Raw genomic sequence first — 20,830 nt, 5'->3', positions numbered from 1 at the left:
TTGGATAAATCTAAAGCATGTAGATAATCTGAAGGCATGACACCTCCTCTCTATGTATTCCAAGTTTTACTGAGCATATGTAATGTTTGAACACAAATGATCATGTCCCACCTTCCTCCAAGTCTTTCTTCTTTTGTTATTGCAGTATTTTTTTACATGACTTGACTCTCTGTTTATACAAAATAAAAACACTTTGAAAGATCCAGATATAAGAACAACAGTGTAGAACTTGATCCCAACAGACACAATACATGTTTTTTAGACCCTACACCTTTCATTCACAATTTACACCACCCCTGCTGTTGAAAGCAGTCCCATCTTCCCACTGCAGCAGTGACTTTTTCATACCCTTTTTCCTTGCATGCTGGTGTACTGGAGTCACAAACAGAACCAGGTAATTATTAATGCAGGGTAAAACTTTTTTCTTCCTTGAAGAAGTTTCCCTGATCTGTTTTACCACAGGGATTTGCACTGCACATTTCCAGTGCAGAAGAGAAAGGGAGTGTAGGAAGGAGAAAGAAACAAGTGGCCTGGAGGGGCTGGAGGTGTGTGAAAGGGGTAAGAGAAGAAGGGGGCTATTTTGTTTGAAGACAGTGAAGGTTCATGAAGGTTTATGGAGTTCACAAGTCACTCACCTTCATCTCAGCATGCCGAAAGCTTTTGCTGCCAGTACAGTGGAGGGGACACTCTTTGGGAAGAGAAAGTCCAAAAAGGAAAGTACTACATGCCTATAACCCTGTTGTCAGTTTATAATCTCTGTGAACATAAAAATTTATCTTCTAGACAGACAGGCATCTTCTAATAGACTCTTTAGTTTTGCATCTATATCCTGCATCAAGAATTGTTCCATGAACGTGCTGTTAAATAGCAACTATTAACTTGTAAATGAGAGTAGGATAAAATACATGCTTTTACCAACGTAGATAAAATAGCACTTTCTCTGCCTTTCAGCAAAAATAATCAGAGCACCCTGGTGGGATCTCATATTACTCAGACTCCTTATTTGTAGGTTTTACACTCCAGCACACTTGCTGATAATGTATGAAGTATGAAATTAAAACTAAATCGATTGTCAGAACAAATGAAAAAGTACACTATGCAATGCATTATCCTCTGGTCTTTTATTGTATTTCTTTATTCACCTGTTAATTCCCCAAATCCAGCCATTTACAATGAAACTTCCAGTCATTAGTGGGCTTTTGCAGGCTTCCACTGTAAAACAGTATTCACATTTCCCATGAGAGTTAGTATGTATAGTGTTGAAGGGCACCAGATAAAAAGGCTGTCAGTTCATACCATATTTGATTTCCATACGCTTATCCAAACTCACCTCCTGTACTAGGGCATTAGCACATGAAGTGTGAATTTTGTTAATAGTTGCTTCTCTTTTTTTTTTTTTATAATCATGTTCTTCAAGACTCACTTTGGTGCAGAGGTTTATGTGGGAAAACTGGGATGTGGCTGCATGACTAATTTTTAAAGCCTGTGCACAGCTTTTCAGGAATGCAGCTGGATGTAACTCCTTAGTGGCTTGCTTGTGATGACTGAATTGAAATATATTGTAATGCTTCTCCGCTTAAGAAACATGAGCTTGTTAGAAGTTAAACCTAGAGCTGAGGCATTAAGTGATTTGTCCTTTTCTATTCTTTTATTACCATTTTAGAGCAAATATTAAGTAACAACTTAAAAACTTAGTTCATTAGTTAAGGTGAAAATATCAGATCTCATTCCTTTTAATTCACATTTATTGGCATAAATGGCAGGATTTGAAAAATGCAATTTGGCTTCCCTCTATTTTTGCAGAAATATATATAATCTAGAAATTATTTATTTAGAACATTGAAAATGAAAGATTCATCTATGCCATTCAAACCACATAGCAATTCCTAAATTTCTTACTTTTCAAAAGAAATGAAATTTTTTTCTAAATTGAAATAATTTAGAAACTTGTTTAAAGGCCACCACTTCCTTAGATAGCTTTTTAGCATACATGAGAAAAGTGTTATTTAATTTCACACTTAATTAATCCTTTAACAATTTTCATTCAGGCAGGATATAAAAGTTTATTATTAATTCCTTAATAAAATATAAGTTATAGCAGTTATGTCTTTAACCTTGGACCACTTTGAGTAATTTTTTACCCTCAGATACGACACCAAAGATCAGCACAAATGGCAAGTGATAAATTGGCCTCCAGGAATTACTAAAGAGTCCTCCTCCCTTTTTCACATCAACTCTCTCTGGAAATGCTTCTCTTGAACTACTTCTTGTTTTAGCATCAGTAAGTCAATTTGATTCCTCCCACCTCCTAACTATCAATGGCAAAAGTCATCAAGATCTGGCGTTAACCATCTTATATTTTATCTCCTTATTACACTGAAGTAACTACATAAAAACTACACCTAGTTAAGATTCATGATGAATGCCAAATTGTCAGAAGTTCATATCTTAGAGGTTTGTTTATTTGCCTTTTGCTATGTGCTTGGATTTGCTGAACAGAAAAAAAGTCATCTCCTTTGCAAGACACAGCACCAGTAATACTCTTGGTCAAGCGATCCATTGTATTTATACCTTACAGATAATCCCCTCTCTCAGTTTACTAATTTCTCTCACCAGTTTTCAAACTCTCACCATATTATGGAACTCAGCTACAGTAGCTGTGGGCATCCTGTTTGAAAAGAAAATAAATTTATAAGTGCTGTCATTAATATAAGACCCTTTGGGTCTTGTTAGCAGATGTTGAAGCATTCCAGGCACCTAATGGAGGTGCGTAGGTAAAAAAAGTAATTACCTCTGAACAGCAATGGTGGTAGTAGTAGTAGCAGCAGCAGTATCAGTCATAGTAGTGATATCAGCTCTTCTTGAAAGTAACTCTAGACAAGTAAAACTAGGCTTCTTTTTATTCATTGCTGTCACTTAAAATCAGATGTGTATGAAGAATTCATCATTAGCTTTAAAATCTGTTAAGAACATAGAAATACAAGAGATCTTCTGAGTTTCTGAGTCCAGTGTCTTCCTACAACAGGAAATGCATATGAAGACTTATCAGAAACACCTTAAGAAGAAAGTTCCTCATGAACAGAGCAAGTTCCACCTGAAAATCAATTGGAGCTTCTTGGCTCCAATGGTTCTACTGAAAAAAAAAACCCTCTCAAAAATCTGTTTGATCAGCTCGTCAGAAAACATTTTCCAAATGCCAGTCTACAAATGTCATGGCTAATCTCTACCTATATGCTTTCTGCTAGTTCTGCTATTTAGCATAAACAGTTATTTTCCTAACCTAACATTTACTAATGCCTTGACAAAATGTGCAACACTGCAAGCGGATGCCAAGAAAATGGCATGGCTTTGTCCAGTGTCACCTCCTCACCCAGTCAGGCAGGGTGAACACTTTTGGAAATAAGTAAGCAATGTGGTTCATCATTCAAGTCAATCACTAAGAGGGATCAGGAAGACTTCTCTGTTACAGGTGGGTCATTCCATGAACTCTATTTAATGGATGCTTTATTCCTTCCTCTGGCCCCTGCTGCAGAAAATTGCAGTTAATATGGAGCCTCAATATAGCAACTCAATTCTTACTGAAGCTATTTGGTGTGGTCTATCCAAGTATATATGCAGACAAGCATAAAATGCATAGACATCAATTTTTGAAAGCTGTCGTTTCCCAAAAGGACCCATTAAGGTAGGAGCATGCTGCAGAATTGCTAATAAAAAAAAATATTAATTTACAGTCATTTTTTAAACACCTAATTTCCCCACTAGCCTGCATGTAACACTACTTCAAACAGCTACACACGGTCTCATTTAGTGACTATATGAGGAAGAGGTCTGCATTATGTTTGCTAAAAGAACTAGGATTTCAATTCCATCTGCCGCTGGGTGTGTTTGATTTGTATATTAATTATGCCTGTTTGTAGCTGTAAATTTGCTTCAGATTAGTAGCTGATTGGCTCTGCACATGGATTCATTACACTGCGTGGCTTTCTTGCACTTTTATAGTTTTCAAATGATTCCATACTTACGCTTTTTAGACTGCTTCTAATACCCCTCTTATTCAGTGTGAGCTTTCAGCCTTGTCTTATTCAGACAATTTTTTTTGCCCTTTAAGAGAAAACATGTTCCTTTAATTCTTCTTTGTGGATCCTTTTGGCTGGTGTAACGTCAGCTTTGTCCATGGTGCTACTCTAAAACACAAGATGAAAATGCTTCTTCTCCCAATCTTACAGGGAAATTCAGCATGTCCACATTTAGCATTTGCTACTTGGAGTGACTTAAACTAATGGGTTTAGAAATTACACGAGCACTCAGCATGGTATATATACATACCCACTACTGCACAAACTTTCAATGTTTGTCACACCAAAATAAAATTCTCCCATACGTGGAACATTTTTGCTCTTGATCGCTGAGTTTTCTCCCTGGTTTTAAAAATGCCCCAAAGTTCTGAGCTGTCACCTTTGTAGTTAAGACCTGTGAGATGTGCTTGAAAATGTACCACATCTGAAATGAGCCGCATAAAGACCGTCTTTGTGTCCATATGTGTGAATGTTTGTGTACACTTAGAAAATAAATGTCAAAGAGGTCAAGCTGATTTCCCTTATATTTTAGGAAAAGAATCAACTGTGAGCTGAAAAATTGTATGCCAAGTTTCTGCCTGAAGCAAATTTTTACAATCAAATTAAAAACCTTTGAGACTAAGAGTTTATAATGGAAATACTAACACAGCCTTAACCATGGCAGCACTAGCAGGCACTGCAATAATATTAGGAAAGCTCTCCCTGCCCACAATCTAAACTAAATAAAAAAGATGCCATTTTCTAACATACACCCCAGGCTAGCAAATAACAATGATTTAATGTACTTGCCCTGTGGTAATATAGTAGCACTGCAAACCTCTGAGCCAATTTTTCTTTTCTTTTCTTTTTTTTTTTTTCTTTTTAAACATATATGCCCCATAGGGAAAGGATTGCAATTTAGCTCTTATTTGTGGATATATCGCTTTCATTTCAACAATTCTTGAAAGCCTTCCTGCTGTCATATGCTACTGTATGTGAGCACCCAACTGAATAAAGACCCGCCAGGCTTTTTCAGGAGTTTATTCACAGGTTTGGCTTTGCTTATTGTAGTATGCACCACATTTAAATTAGATGAGGGCTACTGTAAAGCAATAACATTGTCAATGACTGGAATCTCACTTTCCCCTCTAACAGTCTGAAGCAAATTAATGTATTGGTTGTTCATTAACAAGTAAACAGTTTCTGCTACAATGTCAAGGAAAAAGAATGTGTTCATTAATATGAACAATCTTCATCTACAAAGATGATTTACACAATGCATGTCATGAGATAGCTTTCCCCTAACTAGTACACTACCAAACTGAAAAGCTGATTCTTAGGACTTTCTTGAAATTACAATATTGTTTGTTTACCAATAAGAAAGACAGTCTCAGTCACCTATGCCACCATTGTAAGCTCTATAGTAAGTACTTAAAAAAAGAGAGATTTCTGGAATCACTTGTGGAATTAATAAAATTGATGACTACAGACTTACACTGCATCAATGATACATATTATTCCTGTGATAAGTTAAGCTAAAAATAAGATTAATTTGGTTATAGAAATTCCTTAAACAACAACACTTAAATTATTTCAAACTTGAAATTTTTCAAGAATTTTCTGAAAAAATCAGCAAACACTGGCTAAAAAAGCAAAGCAGTTTGGATACACCAATGTAATCAGCATGCCTAGTGCTTTTCTGTTAACCCTCTGAGTAGAACCATAGTATTCTGGATTTTTTGTACATTAATGCTATGAAAATTGTAACTTACAGAAATATTAATTTATATGTCACGACTTAATAAATCATGTTCTAAATATATTTGGGCTAGGCACCTCATCTAGTGAGCAATTCATCCATCTTAGAATTTTATTAACCATTAGAGAAGCCAGTCTAGCAGCTATAATGGAAGTTTTGATGATTGCCCTAGATTAGATGCGTTAACTCCTAGATGGAAACATCTAGATGAGACAACACCCAGCTCAGCAGCGTTTAACTAATCCTGTGCTATCACCTATCAGTATTACATTTTCACATCAAAGTTTGCTTACTGCATGTAAGCTCACTAGAATATTGCACTTAAGTTGGAGTCCACGTTATCCCCACTTACATTTAATTGAGAGGAATTAAGCTGGAAGTGACCCTGTTCTACTCTCCTGTTAATGCTAAGATCAGACTGTCAGGCATCTCCAGAGACCAAATATTAGATGACCTGAATCACCCTTCGGAAGTGCTCCTCTCCATCTCCTTGGTGATAAGACAGTGCCTTCCATGGCTGCCATCCGTCTCAGCTTGGTGGAAGGAAGTTGGCTTAAGGAAGTTGTAATAAGCTTAAAAAAAAAATATGTTGTCACATTTAGCACCAATACGATGCAATGATTCAAAAGGGAAATGAAGAAAGAAGTCAGGAAGACTGGTGTGTATTACAGTAAAATGCCCAGAGTGTGCTATGTGCTCTCCCAGATCATCACATTAAAAATAGTCTGTTACCTTTAATTTCTTTTTTTCACTGGTGTTTCAAGTATTTTTAGGGGCACATATCCTGTCTTCGCTTACCCCCAGGAATTCAGAAGTTAGGCAAGAAAAAGGGATCTCACTGCCAAACAAGCCTGAACCATTATTATTTCCATGAAATTATACGCACGTATATATATGGTTATATTTAAAAAATATATGGATAAATGGCTACATTTCAAACCATTATTGCCAACTCTTTCAAAACAGTTTAAATATTCAGACACCTTTCCTTGAGGCCTAAAAAGAGGCTATCAGCAATTTGAAACCCGATCTCTCATAGACCTAAAAATAACTTAAAATATATTTTTATAATTATGTTCATAAAACATGAACGAAAGATTGAAAACATATAAGACGTTGGGGATGAGTAGGGTTTTCAGGATCTAGGATTATTTTTACATACATTTTAAGCAGTACAAGATGGTGGAAGATGAAGGAGCCAAACATCTTACTTTAATGATAACCCTCTATTCCAAAACAAAGCAAAGCAAAGGTGATAGGAAAATCCCAGATGGATTTTTGAATAATATTTCTCATGCATAAGGTGAAGCATATTTTTTTATTTTTTTTCTCCTGACTTCCCTCTCTCATTAAGAAGAACAAACATCAGCTTTTGCTTTAAGACTGCCAAATTTTCCCAATAGTGAAGGAGCATATGGTATCAATGGACATTTTTTTATTACCAAATGTATGTCTTGCATTTACATGGCTGAGTTGCATTTCTTCTAAAGGAAAGGCTGTGATATAAAGTGGGAAGGGCAATGCTGGAAAAACATATGCCAGTTCCTGACCTGCTGTAAATTGATGTAGGTAAGTGGCAAGGGAGGCTTTACCTTAGCTGAGGGTTTAATCTTACTGAAAAATAATTTCTGTCCTTATCCAAATGTTATCAAACTACCATTAACTTCACAACAGCAGTGGCTGTGCCCTATCTACTAAGGATCTTTCTCTCCACAAAGAATCTAAGGTGGGATGGGCATGGTCAAAGATCTGCCACAGACACAGTCCTTCCCCAAAACCTAAAATCTGACAACTTTTGTATGGCAGTTCTTTTGTCCTTTCACCTCTTGCCCCTGTGGAGTTCTCCAAGACACCTACTTGCTTCACTTGGGTTAAGATGTTGCTACTCAGGTTCCAGACAGAGTAACTGAGGCCAAGCACAGGCCATCTGCCCATGGGTGTACGTTCAGAGAACAGAACTCCTGAATTCATTCTAATAAACTCATAACCTGAAGTTTGGTGTCTGGTGTAAGCTTCCACCAGGAGTTCCTTCTACAGTCAATGGAGTGAATCAAACCATGAGTCCTACCTGAAATGCGTGCCCATGATAGGTGAGATGAATCAAACTTGGAAATGCTCATCTCTCTATATTATGCAGGATGTCTGCAGATCTAGTTTTGACTAAATATCTCACTTCTAGATCATTAACACTGGGTGGATTTAAAAACTTGCTGTATGAAGTACCTGTACCACTTCTGTGACGATTCACAAGTTGAAATTCCTGTATTTAAAGTCTTCATAGCTTTTAATATACAAATTTTCGTGACAGAGGCAATAAAAGATGCACTTTAAAGGATGGAGAAACAGAAGAATTTCAGTGTTCCTTGAAATACAGTTCAAGTGATACTTCCAACTAGAAATCCAAAAGAGCATTACACCAGCTGCAACAAGCTACAGGTACACATTAGCTGTCACAGCTGTTTGTCAGGACAGTTCCATATGCAAACAGAACTGAGAGTAGAAATGGCACCATGGGCAACTTGGTCTGCTCCTCCAAAATCTATTTGTACTTCCCAGCAAGAGCAGAAAAGTCTGCATATCTTTTTGGGCAGCACATTGATATTTCTAGCTGTATGATACGAGAGAAGAAGGGCGAAAGAGAGAAAAAGGGTAGGGAGGGAGGAGGGGGGGAAAACACATTTATGTGACTTTATAAACATTGTGAGAAAATTTTAACTTTAGAGGAGAAAAATTCCATTTTATATGAATAATAAGAGAAAGTAAAAATTTCATATTTTTTATTTTAGAATAGGATTTTTGAAGTTGCTTTTTTCATTGAAGTGAAATTCTGAGGGATTTTATAATAATTTTTCTTTCAATTTATCACATCTGAAGCAAAAGTCTACAAAGTGTAATATTTCTGTGGAAGCCAACTTAAGGATAACAGTTAAATATAATGCTATAATGTTGCATTGAGGTTTCAACAAACCAGAAATATGTATACTCTGTGTAAATGCCCATTTTATTAAGTATTACAGATAGAAATGGTAAATAATTTTTAATTTCTCCATTCTAAGACAAAACTTCCACTAATTCAGTGTAGGCTTTACATATATATTAAATGACTTGTACTTTTGCTGGTTTAGAAGTAATCTAGCTATTTTAAGGGCAATTCTCATCAATGTTAATCTTTAAAAGTGACTCCTGGAATAACCAGGTCATGCTGAGAGGATGTCTGCACATTTCTGTCTGTGAGGCAAAGGAACCAGGAACTTCTCAACTACATCATTACATACCATTACATGACAAAACGCGTCCACAAGCCGTTTCCCAAGACTCTGCATTGTCATTAGCAGCAAACAATATGGAAGCAACCTTTTGTGGCCATCACCACGTCATCTTCTGGAAACTACAAGGCTGCCCTAAACAGAATTCCCCGTTTAGCCTGCATTATATCCTCCAACAACAATCACTCCCTGTGGAAGTATGATGCAGGTTTAGAACGAGCTGCTATAGAAGATACTGTTTAATTTTATTTTCATTTTTTAAAGCCTAGATTTGTAACCCCTAAGCATTAGCGCGTTTGATATTGTTTTGGCCAGAAACAGGCAAGAAGCTTTAGGGTACTATAAAAGATATGTGCGTATAAAAGCAAAAAAGCCAGAATAAAGCCCTAATGTGGGTTGTCAAGGTTTAAATTGATTGTTTACTCAGAGGGTTAACATGTGCTAAAATTACATACTGCAGTTCCTAGCTTCACTGATGAAAACATTCACTGCTTCTATCTTTAAATAAAAAAGCAAAATAGCCTTAACCCTTTGAGGATCATATTAGCAGCAAGTTGCAATCTAAACAGAGAACAAGTATTTCAATCAATTAGGAAATTATTCTTACAAAGATTCTGTGAGCACCCTTTAGTGTTCCACCATCCCAGCATTTACTGCTGGAGAGATCAGCTGTAATCACTTCACACAGGTCTGAAGGATTTTCAGGGTCTCAAAGGGTTAAAGCCAAGACTTTCGAGTAAAAGTGTTTTATTAAAAGGGTGAGTTAGGTGAGCGAACAGTCTCGGATGAACTTGGTGAATAGTCTTCCGATTCGGAGTTGAGTTCAGGTGGAGCTTGCTGTGCCTTATAACGTCCCCTCACATCCTGGTTGCGTCTTCGTCGGAAAACCTGCCTCTCCTTATCAAGAGCGGTGGTCTGGCAGGGGCATAAAATAAGAATAAATGAAATTAGGCTATGTGTGAAATGCAAAGCTAATGAAAACCATGAGTTTTTATGTGGCCTGCAATACAAGGGATAATAAATGTTCAGACCAAATTAAACCTGTTCTGTCTCAGTCAGGTCTGAAAGGTTGAGCCCATAACATAGCTAAATGCTTTAAAAAGTGCATTTCCCAAACATTAAGAGGTAGCGTGACATCATCGAGCAGATACAGTACCATATATATGGATGCCATATGTTCTACTTCTGGATGCTATTAATTTCATCCTTTAATAGATTCAAATTTCAAGCCAAATACCAAATGACCTTCCCCCCACCCTTCTCCAAGTATAAATCTGTTTCTACAGGCAAGGCAGAGATGTACGCTTGTCTTTGATTTGACCTAATGAAGGCTGATACACACTCACGCAAGTTCAAGTCAGTGCAATCAGCTAACAAAGATGGATTGTGATAAAGTTGTCAGACAAGAGAGAGAAACAAACACTGAAGGAAGCTAGCCCAGCTCTTTGACACTTTCCTCACGCTGCTCGATGGATGTTCTTAGGGAGAATGCTGAAGAGCTCTGACAGAAAGACCTGTTTAGCCTGACCACCCTGTCTCCACCTGCTAACCAAGGTCTATTGAATTAAATACTCCACTAATTATATCTAGGTCTATCCAGAGTATATAGGAATGGGAAAGAAGAACATTTACTTGATGGGCTTCGGTTTTTGATCAGTTTCTGCCAGTATTGAGAATGCAAGTCTTAATAAGATGGCTGTTAACTTCTAGCCATATCCTTTCTTCTGCTTTTATGGCACATTTACAAGGTGAAACTGCGACCCAGGTAAGGGCAGCCTAAGTCTGACTAACAATTTCAAGCATGGGACTGGGTTTTGCTGTTGTCTTGGTTATGGAGTATTAGACTGCAGTCCCTGAAATTGCTGTAAAATTACAAGTTCAACAGGATGGCCTTGATTCAGCAAGAGCACTTCAACACAGTTAACTGTCTTCTGCAGCAAGGCTGCCTTCATGAATTTTTTTGAAAAAGCAAAATGGGAAAAGGCAGGTAGCTAGTAAGACGACATAAAAAATGCAAACAAATATCCGATTACGGCACTGGAGGCAAAGGTAACTTTGAGAAACCAGTAGGTTTGACTTCTAAGACTTGTAAAATTTGTCCCTACTATGAAAATCTCCATTTAAAACAATGCAGCCAAAAGGTTATTCTGCTTCAAAGGATTTATTGTTTTTTCTTCAGAGAAACATGACTGATTTCTCTAGCAAATTTACCAGTTATAGCATGAGCCTCATAGGAGAGCAGAGATGTATTTTTATAGCCAACATATTTTTGAGAACAAAATGAAAACTAAATCCATCATACCGGTGCAGAATAGCATTATAGCAACCCATGTTCTAAAAGAATGCAATCAGCATTCAATAATGATCTAACAGAGACAGAAAGATGGACAAGAGTACAGAGCTACTATAGCAAATGGATTTAGTTAGGCTAAATTGCTGAACTATTATTTTTGTGTCTGGAACCTACATGGCATTACTTTAAAGGGGCAAAACATTACCTTTGATAAGTTCATCCCCATATTTTAAATAACTCCTACAAAATCCAACACTTCTCATCTCCTGAGAACTTCTATGTTCACTGCTAATCTTTCAGTAAAGAATATATATACTCTAATTAGTATTTTCAATGCCTTCTATGTTTCTTAGCCTTGGACTGATTCAGTTTTTGATTATTTTTTAATGTGAAACAGAAGAATACCTAGACCTTTTACACACAGTGAATATACTGCATACAGTATGTAATTCTGTGTGAAAATTGAAAAGAATGGCATATATTACCATTCTATAAAATACAGATTTCCAGTTAAAAGATTTTTTATGCTTACAGGAAATAAGCATTTATTTCAAGTTTAGACCACATCACATAATCCTCTGGTAATAGACACTCTCTTGTGAAAAATTTGAACATTTCTGGTCAAATAAATAAAAATATTTGTATTGAATTCAAAGTGTATTTTTAAAACCTGCTCCATGAGAATGGTAAATGTATATGTAAAAACTGAAGATATTTAAAACAGGGTAAATTACACAGAAAGAAATACACTTGAATAAAAGATTTGTTTTGAAATGTAGCCTAGGATATTGCTATTTTTAAAGGAAAAAATTCCAAAATAAATAAGCCTGTTAAATAATTAAATATCAGGACATATTTTTTAAGATGTTAAAAAATAAATCCCAAGGTACTGGTTTTCTACTATTGTTGGGAAAGCTTTTGGGGGCTTTTATTTAAACACATTTTTAAAAATATACATAAAGGCACTTGCCTCAACAATAAAAAAAATTAAGCAGAAATACCCCTGATGATCTCACTTAATCCAGCATGCTATGCTGTAACTTGCAGGACCAAATATTTCTGGCTTCCTAACCCTTCAGAAACTTCCTGAGATATTTTGAGACAATATTTTTCTTTACATTTTTATCCAAAGTCTCCCTTGAATATTGTCTAATCAGTCTTTGTAAAGACACTCTTGTAGACTCAAGGTTATTATTGTGGTAACTCTCCTGGGCTGAGACATTCAGAGCCTTTCTCACCCAAAGAGATTATCAAATAAAAATATATAAAGTCACAAAGAGCTAAAAATACACAGGTCATATTCTAACATTTAACGTTTAACGTATCAGACCCACAAAATGGGTCACTTCTGGCCACAGACAGAGCACCCACAAGCCCTACAGACCTTGCAAGACTGGGCTTCTTCTGCGCAATGTTTTGATGATGTTTTGTACTTCCAGCATCTAGTACGCTGCCAGACGGTATTGCCACTCTGCATTCTGCACAAATGCTATTTTTCATGTAATGAGGTCACGGTTATTTTTTACCTCTGAAGAATTTCAAAATATGATAGATGAATGCTGTGGAATGCAGGGGAGATGGTAAGAATCATTTGAGTATTGAACTGTGTGTGTAAAGGCAGTTTTCACCTACTGTACCTTCTTGTGCACGTGGGCATATTAAAAAAATCAGCTTTTTTGTTATTATTACTGATTTTTGTAGCAAAGGCCTCTTATACACATTGTCTTGGTTTAATAGATGTATTATTTCATCTACTGTTCAGCTGAGTGGTTCACCGGTGCATGAACCAGTCCATTATGGATTTCCAGGGCATTTCTACTTTAAGCTACTCTTTCAATAAATAATAAGAGGATCTGAAGTGCACTTATGCTTCAGAGGGCTGCAAATCCCAGATTTTCATTATCACATTTTGACATTTTTTTCCCTGGCTCGAGGTGAGAGAGTGAGAACTTTGAGCACTATACGATAGTAATGGCAACTCAAATGTAAGGATAGCATTCTTATTTAAGATATGCGGCTGTCCTCCTGCAATCCATGAGGAAATGTAGAGCTTCTTATCCAGCAGCAGATAAGTGGATTGCCTCTAATAGTTTGGTGCTGATGGGTCTGAAGCACTTCATTAAGCACTAATGTATTTTGCATCAACATTTAGTAATCCTGACACCCAATACCAAATGGTTAACAAGCCATTTTTGGAAATGCATTTAATTTCAAGTAAAGAAGCATTATTTTAAAATCATTCTTTCTGTCACCTGTATACCGAGGTGCAGTTAGCATTTCCCCAGGATTTTGCCATAGGGAGTGTCTTCATTTTGATTTCTACATCTTGATGTTGCAGGTCTCCTGAGCCATGCAAATTCATTTTTTGTCTTGGAAAACGTTGAACTGTGTGTTTATGAAGAGACATTCAAAAACTGTAACAGCTTTGATATATATGTTGGATTTGCAGTGGGAAGCGCCTTATTTTAGCTGTGGGGTGATATTTTCTGTCAGGTCAGTAATTATTGGATTGAAGCAACTGCATCTTATGAATGTAAGCAGTGACTGTTTTTCTTTTCACTTCTCTCAATTTACTGCTGGACACCAAATATAGATATATATGCATTTCATTAATAAAAGAACATTATTGTGCATTTTGCCTCTTAGTCCATCCATTATTCATACCAGCCAGGAGACTGAACTGGGGATGCAGCTGTTCATGCATTAATCTAAAAAACCCTTCCCTTCACTTGCTTTCATTCTGCAGGAGCATATTTGTTATTTGCTTGTAATTTCTGTGATGCTTTGTTTAGTGTGTGGAATTACATGAACATATTGCAACACTGGCATTTTTTCTTCCAGTGCATTCTTTTATATACATATATGTGTATGCACATATTGAAATGTTCACACCTAGATAATTTTATCTTACTTCCTTAAGCTTCTGGCTAGTGACCTTGATACACTGAGATATGTAATGATAGGTTTCCTTACTGTAAAAATTACCATTAAACAACGCTCATGGCACGAGCCAGGCAGCCCTTCAGTCTGATCTTTTTTTTTTTATTTTTTCCATGGGTTTCTCAGGTTACACACACACACACATATATATAATTTTATATATATATATAAAATATATATATATGTGTGTGATTGATTTATGTTTCAAGACACTTTTTGGAGAGTACTTCAAAATTAGCAATGCACCTCAGTCCAGGAGTAAAAGACACGTGTTATTTTTAGCCCCTCAGGCACAACCTGTAAGTTAAGTTACACGGTGATTTGGAGATGTGCAAATGACCACATCGAGGGGACAAATTAATCGAGTGGATTTGAACCTAGACCTCCAAATGCAAAAGGCCAGTGCTTTAGCGCACCATGTAACTTCTGGCATGAAATTTAGCTAAAATGAAAGTAAAAAAGAAAGAAAACCAAATCAATTTGATGTATGCTTTGTACTGCATTGGTGAGGGAATACAAAGTAGTATTCTACACATACAACTGCTGAATTAGTATTGCTATATTTAAGTTTGTGTTTATTTTTTGATATCCCCCCTTTTTAGAGACGTGATTCCTCAGCTGGTTTGAATTACGTGTGGAAGAGACTTAGTGCCAAGTTGTTTGCAAGGGTGAATTTTATTTATAGTTTGAAAATCAGTTGTGGTTTTCTTAGTCAAAGAGCAGAAGAGATTTAAAATGAGTTTAGATGCTTGCCTGTTTCTACCAGTATTCAGCTTACGGAGGGTTTTATGGTATTAAGCATGGCACTCTACAGATAGTAAGCCTGATTCCCAACTTTCTTGTCCCATTGTCAAGATATCTGGCTGTAAGTATTGACTTGAAAGTGTACTGTATTTACTTGGGACAGGTGTAAGTAATTTGACAGATGCAAAGTAATGGAAGTTAAGAACCAAACATAGAGGGTGGAACTATGGGTTTTCAAATGAGCTATTCAGATACTTTTTTAGCTGTGACGATGAGAACTGTGTTTTAAAAATCAAGTATTTTATGAATTTAATATGGACTGGAATGTTAAGCATCCAATGTACCTCATTTCCTTGCTATTGTCATTACACAGATAAAATCATTAATGACTTTCCTATACATTTCCTGGGTTTTATTTTGCTCCTTTAGCTTTTATATAGTGTCTGTGGATATATAGAAAATAACATATGCTAACATTTTATATTAATTTTATACATAATACTACATATACGAACATTGCCTACTAAAGTTTTACATTAGATACAACCATTCTGATGCTCCCCTGATATTCTGAATCAGCCCAGAAACGGCAGAAAATTTAAGCCATTCTGTCAGTAGCAGATTAAAATAATGTTAAGATTCAGACAGAAACCAGAACCAGTTTGGAAATTCAGGGTCAAAGAAAATATTGGTAAGCTATGGAAAGCACTGCCTTCAAAACATGCTGCCACTAGGAGGAACAGGTAAAGCAGCTGAAGAAGGCTATGGACTGGACACTGCAACACTTGGGGCTAAAGAAAAGGCTTGGAATGCTTCCACTATATTCTGGCTTAGTTACAAGAAAGCCAAAAAATCTGGATTCACACAAACTGTTAAAAGCCTCAGTTAATGACATCTTAAAGAAAAGTTCCTCATAAGAAAGTAAATCCATCAGTTATGATATTTCTGAAGGATAATGCAAGTGCCATTTGGATTTTTTTGTGGTCACTGCTGATAAGTTCCCGTATAAAATATGAATGAATTGGCTTTAAGCCTTTTACAAAGAGAACTACCAGAGAATGGCTGACTTTGGAGAAAAAAAAAAGAAATCCCGAACATAGTACCTCTGCTCAGAGATGGGTGATATCTGCTGTCTTCGGCTTGAGTTGGCATTAGCAATTTGGGAGAATGGAGATGGGACTGCACCATGGGCATTACCCTCCTGCACCAAGGCTGGCTTTCCTGGCTATCAGGAACAACAAAGTTTCACCAGCCTTGGCACAGTGCAGACTGGGGGGGGGGGGGGGGGGGGGGGGGGGCTGTAACTGGGACCCCCAGGTCTCATTCCCTCCTGCTGCTGCTTTGGCCTTTTCTGCACTTGTGTTTGCGGGGCTGGTGTCCCAACAGCATTAGGTGGGCTGCTTTAAAACATGTATCACTGCGGGGTCCAAATGGTTTTACTGATTTAGCCCCTCTGATTTTTCTGTTCCTTCTATTCAAGGAACAGGACAAGATTTCCTAGGCATTATATCTCATACCTGATACAACAAACATTATTGTACATAAGGTTTGTTGTATTTTAGTATCTAAAAAAAGTTGTGTCACTTTTGCACATCTTATCCTACTGAAAGGGAATATAACAGGGTCACAAAATTGGGACTTTGAGGCACTTTGGATAGGAATGTCTTTTAGGCCGAGAAAGGAAAAGGTTTTCTGGTTGATTGAAGTAGGAAATAGTGCCATTTAAAAAGATATTTTAGAAGATTACTAGAAACTAGGGATGAAAACAATCAAAGGAGTGGAGAAGAAATGAGTAGTTCAACACTGACAAAGGGAGCGTTGCATTTTCCTTGGGACCTGCTTTCATTTTTCACTGTACTTGTGAATTCAGGTTAATTTTCATGGGCCTGTGATAAATTAACTGTTTTATAGATGGGAACTGATGAACCTTTTCATATGCTTTGCATTTGCGTTACTAAAAAGTAAACACTTGCTACATCGAAATGGTTTTATTTAGCCTAAAAAGTTGGTCACTACAGCAGTTGCTTGTTCTCGGAGATGACAGGGCAGTGCTTGTTTGGAGGTACCCCCTGTTATAGTATTTCCTAATTAAGCATCTACGCCTAGGAGCCCTGCTCTCCCAATTGGCCTTTCCACACTAGGTGCCCTGTTTAGAAAGCGCTAATTATAAACATTGTTGTTACTGCCCCCAGCTGGAAAACAGAGCAGTTTATGTATGAATAAGAGAGATTATCGCCCATCTGCTCCAGCCCATTATTCAGGGATGTGTCATTTTGTATGCTGATGACAGCCATTACTAGTGCTTTAGTAAAATGGCTTTTTTTTTTTTTTTTTTTAATAGCGTTTATTTATTTACCAAGTTGCAGAATTAGTCTTCCCCCCCTACCTCCTCAAAATGCATATGGTTTGTTTCAAAATCTGGGCTATGCAGTCAAACTGAGTCAAGGCCAGTCTGAGAGGAGATGCTCCATTTTATCACAGTTTCTGGTGGTCTGCTCCCCCTGAAGCTGGGGTTTTAAAAGATCCAAACATTGTGTATAGAAAGACAGGAGTTTTTTGGGGGAGTTATTTTTCTTTTGGTGTAAAATATAGTAAAGCCGAGAAGGACTGTGAGCTGATCATGGATAGCAACTAAACTCCAGGAAGAGAAATAAAGCTCATTTGAGCTTTCCTCTGGTTTACAGAGGAGGCATTACATTTGCAACTATTTGACAAAGTCCTGCTTGACACAAAGTGCCATCTTTTCCTTCATAACCAGGAAAGAAGAATTCCTCTAATACTATCAAACCCACACTCAGCTAAAGCTGGGCACTCAGGTCCCATTCACCCTGTCTTCAAAACCAAAAAGCACAGATGCTGTGCTGCCGTCTCTTGGCTGTGTTGAAAGGCTGGAACCTGCGAATGCCAAGTGACGGGACAGACCAAGCAGGTTTTGCTGTGCCCTTGCAGGTCACGGTAGGTTTGTAGCCACCAACGCAAGCGCAATAAGCTGGAATTACAGGTACTGCTGCACACTTGAGCAGTTGGAGTGAAAGTGATTCTCAATTTTTCTACTTTTTTTGGTCTGAATAAAAGGATTATTTTTGTTTTTTCTTTCCCCAGAACATCCATATCGGTACCTACTTAACCCTCAGTGTGCGCTCGGTGAACTGCTAGGGTTTATGGAATCCGTGCTGTAGCCCGATCCATGCACTCAGTGAAATGATCCAGGGTGGGAGTTTTACTTTACTGGAAACACTTGCAGTGACCATCTCTGCTGTTTCACTAATGTGGTTAATTTGCTGTTTTCCCAAATAGCTCACAGATGAGTTTTTAAAGTCTTCAAACATTGCATTGTTAGAAAATGCAGGTTTTGCAAGAAACGTAAAAATTTCTCCAGCTATCAATATGCGGGTCTTGTGAGTAATAAGAAGGAAAAAAGCCAGCAAATAACCACTTGATGGAAATTCCAGGGCTCTGGATTGATTGAGGAGGTGTGTGGACCTAGTGCCTCGTGTGGGCTATCAGACCCGGATCCCTCCTTGCCCCCGCTCCAGAATAACCCCTTCCCCCCCAGATCCCCATTTTATCATACAGGTTAAGCCAGCTAACAACAACCCTGGCACAGTTACACAATGAAGAAAAATATATTCAAAAGACTCATGCAATATTTAAAAAAAATCAAATAAAAATAAATAGGTATCAGAAGGGTTTTAAAAAGGAAAGAGAAGGAATGCATTGTTAGAAACACAAGCTTACCAGCACATACAATGCATTGTATGTCATTGAACTTGGGAGAGTTTCTGCAGACCGCGTTATGTAAATGCATTGTTCAATCTAAGGTAAGGATTGTGTTTAGTGGGTTTAAAATGACAGTATATAGCTCCACATCTCGCATGGAAAAAGAGGAAAATATATGCTGAGAGCCTGTTGCTGCTCCGTGTGTTTCAAAACAGGAGCGCAGGGGAAGCAGATGCCTTAACAAGCAATAGAGGAGGGGGAGGGTGCATACTTCAGCATATCTAGTAGATTTTCTATATACACTGTCCTTTTAACTATAGGAGAAATTGATACTGAGCATGTGCGATGAAGAGAAAGCTGGCAATGTGGGTGTGAGGGATGGGTGAAGAAAGGGAATGAGGGGGTGTGGCATCTCAATCAAGATTAAAACGAAACTGATAAAGCAGCATATGGACCGGATAACAAATCAAAAAGCATGTTTATCCACTGAAGGAACTGGTTAATGGAGACTGCCAGCACGTTGCCATGGAAACACTGACTGTTGGCGCTGCACCATCTCATACCTTATCCAATACATTCCTGGTTGTTGGTAGTAGTCCAAAGACCCTGATCTCTTGATGGTAAACCCGTGGTCCAGCTGAGCAGAGAGAAACGGGGCAACTCAGTGGATCGACATTAGGCTAAAGAATTCAGACTCCAGAGCAAGCTGTTCCTTATTTAGTGCATATTTACTGTTTTCACTTTCAGAAGGCACTTATCTAACATCCTAAAGCTATGTACCAGAGACGAAAAGGAAAAAAAAAAGTAAAGAAATAAAAGAAAAAGATACTAACTCTAGATTCAGTCTTGCTAAATTAGAAGCCGATTTATTCAAACTAAAATGGAGTTTGTGAAATAGGTTACCTAATGCATAATGCATTCATTTAAAAGTCTGACAAATATCTTGTTACCTCCAAAGACAGAAGTGCCCTTTTAAGTTGCACATACCAGTAATGGAAAATTATCTTTTGCAATTAAACTGTGAGGTTTAATAATTTTAAAAAAAAAATGCAGTGCAACCATCACAAGGAACAGGCTAGACAGACTACACAAGGCTTAAATTAGACTGCTTCATAATCATGGAATGTGTAAAGATGAAAAGAATCAGGTTTTGATACCCCATCAATCATGGTAATTCATTTCTAAAAATGCGTTAACCTTGGAGAGGAGGACTACTCAGAGCCATGAATAACATTGTTTATCATTTCAGCTTACACCTCATGCTCAAAAAGATAACAGTACAAAACTATTCGGTTTAAAATTGCACCAATTAAAGTCAAAATAGAAATTAACTTAACATCGTGTCCAGGAAAGTGTGCTCGTGATATTACTTAAGGAATACAGATCTTTTAGGTTTAATTTATCATTATCAGAATCGTGTGCATAGGAACAAAGAAAATGTGTTGTTTTCTCTAACCCTTCTGTGCTGCACTAACAGACGGTGGAGACATCATTTAGCCGAGTTAAATAAAAATTTAGGGGAAAATATCTTGAGGGAGACACTTCGCCCGCTTTAAAATTGTTAGTTGTGATGATGTTCACATTTTACCCTATGAAGAGAAAAGGCCATTTTGTGCTTCACTAAGAACGTGGCATATATTTCCAATACTGATGACTATTTTGAATTCTAAATTCAGTAAAGCAGTTCAACGCATTTCCAGTTACCAACCACTCCAAGGGTAGCTAGGACCTAACTGCAAATTTAAATTTTTCTTGATGACTCCCCTGCAAGCGTAGAATTTAATAATTTATTCCATTTTGTTAAAACAATGCCACTTGCATCTTATTTAGAATTATTTAAAGGACGTTTCCTGTTTAAACGCAGGAGAACCTTGTACCGAGTTAATTTGCTGTTGGCTTAACTACACTGGTCTGTTATTGCCATCTACTGGCTTCCTTGTATGCTGCACATAAAATACACAAAAGGGGTGTTTTTTCTTAAAAAGCAGATCAAAAATATTGCCCTACAGTCGAAGAGCTAAAAAGTAATAGAGAAAAAAAACCAAAACAAAAC

The 20,830-nt window shown here is 37.2% G+C and overlaps 1 protein-coding gene across 3 annotated transcripts in view; it reads right to left on the bottom strand.

Moving 5' to 3' along the window:
• Positions 1 to 1,112: 1,112 nt before the first annotated feature.
• The window catches only part of DCLK1 (doublecortin like kinase 1), a 262,095-nt gene continuing 242,377 nt past the window's right edge, over positions 1,113 to 20,830 (bottom strand). For 2 of the 3 annotated variants that reach the window (XM_040583370.1, XM_040583373.1), the window contains one exon: positions 1,113 to 9,995. In XM_040583370.1, coding sequence (XP_040439304.1) covers positions 9,831 to 9,995 — 165 coding nt within the window. In that variant the 3' untranslated portion in view covers positions 1,113 to 9,830. Of the gene's footprint in view, positions 9,996 to 19,340; positions 19,415 to 20,830 lie in introns of all 3 variants that reach the window. The other variant, XM_040583371.1, reaches the window with a different exon arrangement.

This window comes from Falco naumanni, chromosome 2, assembly GCF_017639655.2.
Source record: "Falco naumanni isolate bFalNau1 chromosome 2, bFalNau1.pat, whole genome shotgun sequence".
Taxonomy (NCBI): domain Eukaryota; kingdom Metazoa; phylum Chordata; class Aves; order Falconiformes; family Falconidae; genus Falco; species Falco naumanni.
This window is presented reverse-complemented; position numbering and strand designations above follow the sequence as displayed.